General features: G+C 46.5%; 1 protein-coding gene across 2 annotated transcripts in view; it reads right to left on the bottom strand.

Moving 5' to 3' along the window:
* Positions 1 to 12570, bottom strand: part of sv2ca (synaptic vesicle glycoprotein 2Ca) — a 170498-nt gene that overhangs the window by 72005 nt on the left and 85923 nt on the right. For both annotated transcript variants that reach the window (XM_078396641.1, XM_078396642.1), the window contains exons 3-4: positions 11325 to 11505; positions 4568 to 4719 (exon numbers count right to left, since the gene is read on the bottom strand). In XM_078396641.1, coding sequence (XP_078252767.1) covers positions 4568 to 4719; positions 11325 to 11505 — 333 coding nt within the window. The remainder of the gene's footprint in view (positions 1 to 4567; positions 4720 to 11324; positions 11506 to 12570) is intronic.

Genomic DNA, 12570 nt, shown 5'->3' with positions numbered 1-12570 from the left:
CTCCTTCTCTCCAGAGATGCTGCCTGTCCCGCTGAGTTACTCCAGCATTTTGTGCCTATCTTCGGGAGAACGTGCAAACTCCATACAGACAGCACCCGTAATTGGAATCAAACCCGGGACTCTGGCGCTGTAAGGCAGCGACTCTACCGCTGCATTACCATGCCACCCTGGCGGGCTGCCACCGTGCTAATTGCGTGTAGTTGTATGCCTTCATGGTCAGGTCACGAACCCTGCACTTACAAACTGGGACTTGAAAATGGGGCCAAAACTGGTGGCTCTGTGCAGATGCTGGTTTACACTGAAGATAGACACAAAATGCTGGAGTAACTTAACGTGTCAGGCAGCACCTCTGGAGAGAACGAATGGATGATGTTTTGGGTCGAGACTACTTCTTCTGGTGTGAATGGGTGATTGATGGTCAATGTGTGCCAAGGGGCTTGTTTTCATGTTGTATCCCTAAACGAAACATTTCAGCAAGGCAGGAGTGACACTCGATGAGGTTCAATACCTCTCAAGCACTGGTCTGGATGAGAGCCAAGAAAATGTATTTTCTGTCGAGATAATCAGCTCCAACAAATTGTTCCGTGGCTGAAAATAGCCGCCGTCTGTTCGGGAGGAAGATACAGGACCCTTGCATGCTTGCCCTTCACAGACTCGTAGGTACGGTTTGTTTACGAAAGAAAATAACAGGATGGTTAGCTGTACAAAAGTATGTTGCAATAGATAGGAGGTAATTCTGATTGTAGTCCAGCAAAAGGGACTGCAATTCAGATATAAAGTTACACAAGTGCAACAGTGCATGGATAATCTACTATGACACATCTCTGGCTAAATGGAAAACTGCTTTCAAGGAAATTGGGTTACATGTAGTCTGAAGTGCTATCCCTACATCTCCAGTCACAACTTCAAACCCACTGTAGATAGAGGCAATGAAAGGTTCTATTATATATATATATATTTTTTTTAAAGAATCCTAAATATAATATAAGTATAAGAAAATAACTGCAGATGCTGGTACAAATCGAAGGTATTTATTCACAAAATGCTGGAGTAACTCAGCAGGTCAGGCAGCATCTCAGGAGAGAAGGAATGGGCGACGTTTCGTGTCGAGACCCTTCTTCAGACTGATTTCAGGGGGGCGGGACAAAGGAAGGATATAGGTGGAGACAGGAAGATAGAGGGAGATCTGGGAAGGGGGAGGGGAAGAGAGGGACAGAGGAACTATCTAAAGTTGGAGAAGTCGATGTTCATACAAGCTGCCCAGGCGAAATATGAGGTGCTGTTCCTCCAATTTCCGGTGGGCCTCACTTTGGCACTGGAGGAGGCCCATGACAGAAAGGTCAGACTGGGAATGGGAGGGGGAGTTGAAGTGCTCAGCCACCGGGAGATCAGATTGGCCAACGCAGACCGAGCACAGGTGTTGAGCGAAGCGATCGCCGAGCCTGCGTTTGGTTTCGCCGATGTAAATAAGTTGACATCTGGAGCAGCGGATACAATAGATGAGGTTGGAGGAGGTGCAGGTGAACCTTTGTCTCACCTGGAAAGACTGTTTGGGTCCTTGGATGGAGTTGAGGGGGGAGGTAAAGGGACAGGTGTTGCATCTTGTGCGGTTGCAGGGGAAAGTGCCCGGGGTTGGGGTAGTTTGGGACGAATGGACCAGGGAGTTACGGAGGGAACGGTCTCTGCGGAACGCAGAGAGGGGAGGGGATGGGAAGGTATGGCCAGTGGTGGGGTCCCGTTGTAGGTGATGGAAATGTTGGTGGATGATTTGTTGGATCCGCTGGCTGGTGGGGTGGAAGGTGAGAACAAGGGGGATTCTGTCCTTGTTGCGAGTGGGGGGAGGGGGAGCAAGAGCGGAGCTGCGGGATGTAGAAGAGACCCTAGTGAGAGCCTCATCTATAGAGGAACTTCTCTGTTCAGTCATTGGGGGCGTCCCTTAAATTTAAGTGCCTGTCATTTTAATTCTCCAACTTTGGACCTCTTGGTCTCTCTAGCGTTTGTATGGCTTTATTATTGTCACCTGTAGCAAGGTACAGGTGAAAAACGTTGTGTACGTTTTGTGCTATTCACGTAATTTATGCCCGACACAGACACACACTTGTGTTTCAACATGGACAAACGTAAACTTAAGGTACAGCATCTAATTTTTTGACTGGGCACATTATCCACCCCAGCTGTTAATTCAACAATTTAAAATAACTTGTTTGTGGCAGGACTGACCAATTGTGGGGATATGTTCTTAACCTATAACATTAACTCTGCTCTTCTCACTCCACAGGCGCTAGTTAGGATGGAAATCTAAAGATTGCTTTAGATCTTACACACGCTGCAAGGTTTTTCTTGAAATCTTACTTTTAGCTCACTTTGCAAAAGTCCAATCGGTTCCACTTATTTTAGGCTTTCGTGCATCATTAAGTTTTTTTTCGCATTTACTGTTAAAGCAGATAAAGGTACCATATATGTAATCAATGCTTCTATTATTTTGTTTTTGTACGTCAGTCTCACAGTCATCCATCTTTTATAGGTCCCCATTCTCTTTCTCCAAAACATATTCATGTTAGCTTGGTTGTTAATTTTGTTACTACTTTCCTTTCTTTTTTAAGACTCATTTTGCATGCTTATTCTGAGGGACGCACATTTGCTGTAGTGTCGTTGTAGACTTCAATTATTTTTTCATCAGCAATAGCGGAAGAACGTTTAGGTTGGGGACAAGAAGCATTAGAACAGAACTGTACAGCTCAAGAATAGGCCCTTCGGCCACATAATGTTCACGCCAAACTGAATGCCAAGTTAACTTAATCAGCTCTGCCCGCACATAGAAACATAGAAACATAGAAAATAGGTGCAGGAGTAGGCCATTCGGCCCTTCGAGCCTGCACCGCCATTCAATATGATCATGGCTGATCATCCAACTCAGTATCCCGTACCTGCCTTCTCTCCATACCCCCTGATCCCTTTAGCCACAAGGGCCACATCTAACTCCCTCTTAAATATAGCCAATGAACTGGCCTCAACTACCTTCTGTGGCAGAGAATTCTACAGATTCACCACTCTCTGTGTGAAAAAAAACGTTCTCATCTCGGTTCCAAAAGACTTCCCCCTTATCCTTAAACTGTGACCTCTTGTTCTGGACTTCCCCAACATCAGGAACAATCTTCCTGCATCTAGCACATGACCCATATCCCTCTATTCCATGTCCTTATCCAAAAGACTCCTAAATGCCACCATCATATCTCCATCCACCACCATCCCTGGCAGCCTGTTCCCGGCACCTGTTACTCTCAGTGTCAAAATCTTGTCATGTGCACCTCCCTTAAACTCAGCCCCTCTCACCTTGCGGCTGCTAGTCCTTCACATTTCCACTCTGGGGAAAAAAGTTCAGCCCGTCTATGGCTCCACCCTATCTATGCCTCTGCTAGTTTTCCTTAGTTTAATCACGTCTCCCCCTCAGCCTTTGACATTCCAGAAAAAACAACCCAAACGTGACTGAGCAATGCACCATTCTCTTGGATGCCAGCTGCCATTTAAAACAAAAATCACTCATACACTCACCACAAACTAAATGTGTGAGTTATTGCCTATTGAGTAGCAACAAGATTCTGTGACCATGAGGTGGACAGGGATGATCTGAGTCACTGGAACTTGAACTATTCATGTCTTCCTCTGAAGAAGAACCTTTAGAGATACAGCGCTTGGGAGGCCCTTCGGCCCACCGAGTCCACGCCAACCAGCGTTCCCCATACACTAGCACTATCCTACACACTAGGGATAATTTACAATTCTTACCGAAGCCAATTAACCTACAAAGTAGGTTATAGGAGTAAGGAGTAAATATAGGAGTATAGGAGTAAAGTATGGGAGTAAAGAGGTTCCTCTGAAGTTGTACAGGGCCCTGGTAAGACCACATCTGGAGTATTGTGTACAGTTTTGGTCTCCTAATTTGAGGAAGGACATCCTTGTAATTGAGGCGGTGCAGCGTATGTTCACGAGATTGATCCCTGGGATGGCGGGACTGTCATATGAGGAAAGATTGAAAAGACTAGGCTTGTTTTCACTGGAGTCTAGCTCTCTCTTGACTGCATTCAGAGAATTGGCCTCCACTGCCTTCTGAGGCAGAGAATTCCACAGATTCACAACTCTCTGACTGAAAACGTTTTTCCTCATCTCAGTTCTAAATGGCCTACCCCTTATTCTTAAACCGTGGCCCCTTGTTCTGGACTCCCCCCACATTGGGAACATGTTTCCTGCCTCTAACGTGTCCAACCCCTTAATAACCTTATATGTTTTGATAAGATCTCCTCTCATCCTTCTAAATTCCAGTGTAAACAAGCCTAGTCGCTCCAGTCTTTCAACATATGACAGTCCCGCCATTCCGGGAATTAACCTAGTAAACCTACGCTACACACCCTCAATAGCAAGAATATCCTTCCTCAAATTTGGAGGCCAAAACTGCACACAGTACTCCAGGTGCGGTCTCACTTGGGCCCTGTACAACTGCAATTTCACGGTTCCTGCAATTCGCAATAGTCCGTGCTGTGCTTTGGCAATGATTGTTTTGTTATCTTACCGTAGTGAGGAATGATGGCCCAGGCCATGGCAGATGCGTAGATCCCTCCGATCATCCAGAACATGCACAGCCAGCTAAGGTGCTCACCCCGCTTCTCCCGGGCCAGGACCTCAGCAAAGTAGGCAAACACGATCGGAACTGCTCCTCCAATCCTTCATTCACAAAGGAAAATGTGTTAGGTTTAAGTTTAGGTTCATTATTGTCATGCGTACTGAGCTACAGTGAAAAGCTTTCTTTCGCACGCTATCCAGTCCAATCAGAACATGCTATACATGAGTAATATCAATCCATAATCAAGTACAATATGTGGAAGCATAGAAAATAGGTCTATTCAATTGTCTATTCAAGAGAGAGCTAGATAGAGCTCTTAAGGATAGCGGAGTCAGGGGGTATGGGGAGAAAGCAGGAACGGGGTACTGAATGAGAATGATCAGCCATGATCACATTGAATGGCGGTGCTGGCTCGAAGGGCCGAATGGCCACCTCCTGCACCTATTGTCTATAGGTGCAGGAGAAGGCCATTCGGCCCTTCGAGCCAGCACCGCCATTAGACAATAGACAATAGACAATAGACAATAGACAATAGGTGCAGGAGTAGGCCATTCGGCCCTTCGAGCCAGCACCGCCATTCAATGTGATCATGGCTGATCATTCTCAATCAGTACCCCGTTCCTGCCTTCTCCCCATACCCCCTGACTCCGCTATCCTTAAGAGCTCTATCTAGCTCTCTCTTGAATGTATTCAGAGAATTGGCCTCCACTGCCCTCTGAGGCAGAGAATTCCACAGATTCACAACTCTCTGACTGAAAAAGTGTTTCCTCATCTCTGTTCTAAATGGCCTACCCCTTATTCTTAAACTGTGGCCTCTGGTTCTGGACTCCCCCAACATTGGGAACATGTTTCCTGCCTCTAACATGTCCAACCCCTTAATAATCTTATACGTTTCGATAAGGTCCCCTCTCATCCTTCTAAATTCCAGTGTATACAAACCTAGTCGCTCCAGTCTTTCAACATACGACAGTCCCGCCATTCCGGGAATTAACCTAGTAAACCTACGCTGAACACGATCATGACTGATCATCCCGAATCAGTAACCTGTTCCTGCTTTTTCCCAATATTCCTTGATTCCGTTGAGCAAGGAGCAGGATACAGAGTGCAGAATATAGTTCTCAGCATTGTCGGGCATCAGTTCCAGAGACAGAGTCCAATGTCCGCTCTATGCCCTCTACCTCTCAGTTTAGCATTACGCAGTAGTCCTTTGACGAGAGACATAAAATGCTGCAGTAACTCAGCGGGGATCTCTGGAGAGAAGGAATGGGTGACGTGTCGGGTCGAGACCCTTCTTTGCTAATCCTTTGATGAGGTTTAGTTTACATTTGGTTTAGAGATACAGCACGGAAACAGGCCCTTCGGCCCACCGGCCAGCGATCCCTGCACACTAACACTATCATACACACACTAGGGATAATTATATATTTATACCAAGCCAATAAGCCCACAAACCTGTACGTCTGAAGGTGGAATCTCATGTGGATAGGGTGGTGAAGAAGGCATTTGGTATGCTTGCCTTTATAAATCAGAGCATCGAATATAGAAGTTGGGATGTAATGTTGAAATTGTACAGGGCATTGGTGAGGCCGAATCTGGAGTATGGTGTGCAGTTCTGGTCGCCAAATTATAGGAAGGATGTCGACAAAATGGAGAGGGTACAGAGGAGATTTACTAGAATGTTGCCTGGGTTTCAGCACTTAAGCTACAGAGAGAGGTTGAACAGGTTGGGTCTTTATTCTTTGGAGCGTAGAAGGTTGAGGGGGGACTTGATAGAGGTTTTTTAAATTTTAAGAGGGACGGACAGAGTTGACGTGGGTAGGCTTTTCCCTTTGAGAGTGGGGAAGATTCCAACAAGGGGACATAACTTCAGAATTAAGGGACAAAAGTTTAGGGGTAACATGAGGGGTTATTTCTTTACTCAGAGGGTGGTGGCTGTGTGGAATGGGCTTCCGGTGGAAGTGGTGGAGGCAGGCTCGATTTTATTATTTAAGAGTAAATTGGATAGGTATATGGATGGGAGGGGATTGAAGGGTTATGGTCTGAGAGTAGGTAGATGAGACTAGGTCAGAGAAAGTGGTCGGCGTGGACTGGTAGGGCCGAACGGGCCTGTTTCCGTGCTGTAATTGTTATATGGTTATATGGTTATATGGTCTTTGGAGTGTGGGAGGAAACCAAAGATCTCGGAGAAAACCCACGCAGGTCACGGGGAGAACGTACAAACTCCGTAAAGACAAGCATCCGTAGTCAGGATTGAACGCGGGTCTCTGGCGCTGTAAGGCAGCAACTCTACCGCTGCGCCACCATGTCAGTGCAACATGAAATATTAACTGCACTCTCTGGTTAAACTGATCTCTGACAAAAAGCAGGAAGTTGCTTCTCCATATTAGCCGCCAGAATTCAAACAAATATTTGCAAGATGAAAATGGTGTGTTTTCTTTCCAATTCAACATTAATGAGTGTAGAGAATCCAGTTGCCTGGTTAGAAACTCCATTAAACACTGCACAAAATATCTTTGTAGCTATGGAACAACTCTATGCTAACCATTCCATTCCTTGGAAATGGGTTCAAAATGAGCATCAGAGAAACTATTGAGGAAGCTGATGACACCCGGGTTCAATCCTGACAATAGACAATAGGTGCAGGAGGAGGCCATTCGGCCCTTCGAGCCAGTACCGCCATTCAATGTGATCATGGCTGATCATCCACAATCAGTACCCCATTCCTGCCTTCTCCCCATACCCCCTGACTCCGCCATCATTAAGAGCTCTAACTAACTCTCTCTTGAAAGCATCCAGAGAATCGGCCTCCACTGCCTTCTGAGGCAGAGAATTCCACAGATTTACAACTCTCTGAGTGAAAAAGTTTTTCCTCATCTCCGTTCTAAATGGCCGATCCCTTATTCTTAAACTGAGACTCCTGGTTCTGGACTCCCCCAACATTGGGAACATGTTTCCTGCCTCTAAGCATGTCCCTTAATAATCTTATATGTTTCAATGATCCCCTCTCATCCTTCTAAATTCCAGTGTATACAAGCCCAGGCGCTCCAGTCTTTCAACATACGACAGTCCCGCCATTTCGGGGATTAACCTCGTGAACCTACGCTGCACGCCCTCAATAGCAAGAATCTCCTTCCTCAAATTTGGAGACCAAAACTGCACACAGTACTCCAGGTGTGGTCTCACTAGGGCCCTGTACAAATGCAGAAGGACCTCTTTGCTCTGATACTCAACTCCTCCTGTCACGAAGGCCAACATTCCACTACGGGTGCTTGTCTGTACGGAGTCCGTACGTTCTCCCCTTGACCTGCGTGGGTTTTCTCAGAGATCTTTCCAATAAACAAAGGACGACACAGAGCTACTGCCTTACAGCGCTAGAGAACCGGGGTCCTCCATTCTCCCTGTGGCCGCGTGGGTTTTCTCCGGGTGATTTGACACGTCAGACTTCAGAGAAACAGCATGCCTGCGCCGGCCAGCCATCACCCCGTATACTAGCACCGTCCTAGGGACAATGTGCAGAAGCCAATTAACCAACAAACCTCCACGTCTTTAGAGTGTGGGAGGTAACCGGAGCACCCGGAGAAAGCCCACGTGGTCACGGGGAGAACCCACAGGCAGCACCCATAGTCAGAACCCGAATCTCTGGCGCTGTGAGGCAGCAACTCTACCGCTGCACCACTCTGCTGCCATTCCCTTCTCTGCTGCTCCCATTTCCCAAAGTCGTGCAGATTTGTAGGACAATTGGCTTCTGTAAATCGTCCCTTGTATATAGGATAGAAATAGTGTATGGGTAACAATAGACAATAGACAATAGACAATAGGTGCAGGAGGAGGCCAATCGGCCCTTCGAGCCAGCACCGCCATTCAATGTGATCATGGCTGATCATTCTCAATCAGTACCCCGTTCCTGCCTTCTCCCCATACCCCCTGACTCCGCTATCCTTAAGAGCTCTATCTAGTTCTCTCTTGAAAGCATCCAGAGAATTGGCCTCCACTGCCTTCTGAGGCAGAGAATTCCACAGATTCACAACTCTCTGACTGAAAAAGTTTTTCCTCATCTCAGTTCTAAATGTCCTACCCCTTATTCTTAAACTGTGGCCCCTTGTTCTGGATCGTTGGTGGGTATAGGTTCAATGGGCCAAGGGGCCCGTTTAAACGCTGCATCTCTAAAATAAAACGAAACTAACCCGAGAGCCTTTAACAAACCCAATCATGATAGCTGAGGAATTTAAATTGTTAATCGCCTGAAGCAAATATAAAAAAATAAAACTATAATCAACAATGGTTGTCATGCAAAAAAAAACCTTAAAAACCCAGCTGTTTCATTAACATACTTCAAAGGGAGAAAATATGCCATCCTTATCCAGGAACAGGGTACATGTTGTTCCATCAATGCGTGGCTGATGCATGAACACATCCTAGGTGGTTATGTACAGAGCAATTTCAAATTTATGTGCAGAAAGAAAGTCAAAGAGTCATAGAGTGATACATCATGGAAACAGGCCCTTCAGCCCAACTTGCCCACATCGGCCAACATGTCCCAGCTACACTAGTCCCACCTGCCCGCGTTTGGCCCATATCCCTCCAAACCTGTCCTAGCCGTGTATCTGGTGAACTGTTTCTTAAACATGTTGGCTTCTGTAAATTGTAAATTGTCCCTAGTGTGTAGGATAGTTTAGAGAAACGGCGCGGAAACAGGCCCTTCAGCCAAGCGATCCCCGCATATTAACACTATCCTACACACACTAGGGACAATTTACACTTACACCAAGCCAATTAACCTATAAACCTGTACGTCTTTGGGGTGTGGGAGGAAACCGAAGATCTTGGAGAAAACCCACGCGGTCACGGGGAGAACGTACAAACTCTGTACAGACGGCGCCCTTAGTTGGGATCGAACCCGGGTCTCCGGTGCTGCAAGCGCTGTAAGGTAGCAACTCTACCGCTGCACCACCGTGACCGCCACCGTGGCAGTGCTGGTTTACGGGGTGATCGCTGGGCAGCATGGACTTGGTGAGCCATAGGGCCTGTGACAACGTTGTATCTCTAAAGTCGAAAGATAGAATCAAACCCGGGTCGCTGGGGCTGTGAGGCAGTTACACTACCTCCAGTGCTGCTCTAGGTACGCCCACCTCTATCAAAGGCTATACATTATCCTAAACTCAGGAGGGCTTCCCTTCTGCCCTCATCTGTAAGGCATTTTAATAAAACCAAATACACTACATTAGCAGATTCTCCCTAATGCAGCCTGGCCTGCTCACTGCATCCTCAAATTACAATATGATGAAAGGGGAGGGAGTGAAAAAGATAAAAGGAAAAGAGAGAAAGAGAGATAACGAGCAAGAAAGAGAGAGAGAGAAAGAGAGAAAAAGAGAGAAAAAGAGAGAGAGAGAGAGAGAGAGAGAGAGAGAGAGAGAGAGAGAGAGAGAGAGAGAGAGAGAGAGAGAGAGAGAGAGAGAGAGAGAGAGAGAGAGAGATGCATGACGCTGCTTGTGTTGACTTCCATCCATCTCCTTTGTAAGGATATTGAGCGATTTAACCACCACAACCTTCTGTGGCAGAGGATTGCACGTTCACTTTCTATCCTTAGCCCATCATGTGCTTATCTCAAATCTCCATATATGTCATTTCTTCAAAGGTAAGGTATAAATGGGATACATACAGTACAGTTCATCAAAGCAACTCAAGTAAAACAGGACTAGAGGGTGTGACCTATGGGGAGAGGTTGAGTAGGCTGGGTCTCTATTCCTTGGAGCGCAGGAGGATGAGGGGTGATCTTATAGAGGTGGATAAAATCATGAGAGGAATAGATCGGGTAGATGCACAGAGCCTCTTGCCCAGAGTAGAGGAATCATGGACCAGAGGACATAGATTTAAGGTGGAAAAGATGTAATAGGAATCCGAGGGGTAACATTTTCACACAAAGGGTGGTGGGTGTATGGAATAATCTGCCGGAGCAGGTAGTTGAGCCAGTGACAATAGACAATAGACAATAGGTGCAGGAGTAGGCCATTCGGCCCTTCGAGCCAGCACCGCCATTCAATGTGATCATGGCTGATCATTCTCAATCAGTACCCCGTTCCTGCTCTCTCCCCATACCCCCTGACTCCGCTGTCCTTAAGAGCTCTATCTAGCTCTCTCTGAAATGCATTCAGAGAATTGGCCTCCACTGCCTTCTCAGGCAGAGAATTCCACAGATTCACAACTCTCTGACTGAAAAAGTTTTTCCTCATCTCCGTTCTAAATGGCCTACCCCTTATTCTTAAACTGTGGCCCCTTGGTCTGGACTCCCCCAACATTGGGAACATGTTTCCTGCCTCTAACGTGTCCAACCCCTTAATAATCTTATACGTTTCGATAAGATCTCCTCTCATCCTTCTAAATTCCAGTGTAAACAAGCCTAGTCGCTCCAGTCTTTCAACATATCCCAACGTTTAAGTAACAGTTAGACAGGTACATGGATAGGACAGGTTTGGAGGGATATGGACCAGACGCAGGCAGGTGGAACCAGTGTAGATGGGATATGTTGGTCGGTGTGGGCAAGTTGGGCCAAAGGGCCTGTTTCCACGCTGTATCACTCTATCACTCAAAGGCATCTCATAATGCACAAGGTTTTTTTGCAATGGTTGACAGCAAGATACAGGTTTTGAAATATAGTTATAGTGTAACGGCACCAGCGGAAAGGTGCAGCCATGGTGACTGATCTTACCCGAATCCAGCAAAGAATCGACAGAAGAGGAAGAGGCCGTAACCCTGGACAAAAGATGATAGAAAGGCGAAGAATCCATTGACGGACATACAAATAATGAGGGCTTGTCGACGGCCCATCTTGTCCGCTAAACCACCCCAGAAAATGGCTCCCAGCATCATCCCGAGGTACACTATACTGCCTGCAATAAAACAGAGAGGGGCTTTGTTTAAACAAGCAAGGGCGCAGTGGAGACAATCCTTTACAATATACAATATTCTATACAGCCTCAGGAATCTCTGAAAGAAACAACTTCAAGTGTGCCCAACACTGCTGCAACATAAATCTTTGAGCAACATGACTCTAATTGTATTGGTCACAGATTTCATTAAGGACACAGTGGCGCGGCGGTAGAATTGCTGCTTTGAGACACAGGTTCGATCCTGACATCGGGTGCTGTCTTTACGGGGTTTGTACGTTCTCCCTGTGGCTGCGTGGGTTTTCTCCGGGTTCCTTCCACTCTCCACAGATGTACAGGTTTGTAGGTCAATTGGCTTCGGCAAAATTGTAAATTGTCCCTTGTGTGTGGGATAGTGCTAGTCCCAGAAACGTATAAGATTATTAGTCTGACGAAGGGTCTCGACCCGAAACGTCACCCATTCCTTCTCTCCCGAGATTGCTGCCTGACCTGCTGAGTTACTCCAGCATTTTGTGAATAAATACCTTCGATTTGGTACCAGCATCTGCAGTTATTTTCTTATAAGATTATTAAGGGGTTGGACACGTTAGAGGCAGGTAACATGTTCCCAATGTTGGGGGGAGTCCAGAACCAGGGGGCCACAGTTTAAGAAAAAGGGGTAGGCCATTTAGAACTGAGATGAGGAAAAACTTTTTCAGTCAGAGAGTTGTGAATCTGTGGAATTCTCTGCCTCAGAAGGCAGTGGCAGGCCAATTCTCTGAATGCATTAAAGAGAGAGCTAGATAGAGCTCTTAAGGATAGCGGAGTCAGGGGGTATGGGAGAAGGCAGGAACGGGGGTACTGATTGAGAATGATCAGCCATGACCACATTGAATGGCGGTGCTGGCTCGAAGGGCCGAATGGCCTCCCTCTGCACCTATTGTCTATTGTCCCCGATCCCTGGGTTATCAGTGTAAGAAAATAACTGCAAGATGCTGGTACAAATCGAAGGTATTTATTCACAAAATGCTGGAGTTACTCAGCAGGTCAGTCAGCATCTCGGGAGAGAGGGAATGGTGTGATGTTTCG

The sequence above is a fragment of the Rhinoraja longicauda genome, chromosome 3, assembly GCF_053455715.1.
Source record: "Rhinoraja longicauda isolate Sanriku21f chromosome 3, sRhiLon1.1, whole genome shotgun sequence".
Lineage (NCBI taxonomy): Eukaryota > Metazoa > Chordata > Chondrichthyes > Rajiformes > Arhynchobatidae > Rhinoraja > Rhinoraja longicauda.
Note: the sequence above shows the minus strand (reverse complement) of the source record. Positions and strands in the feature narration are given on the sequence as shown.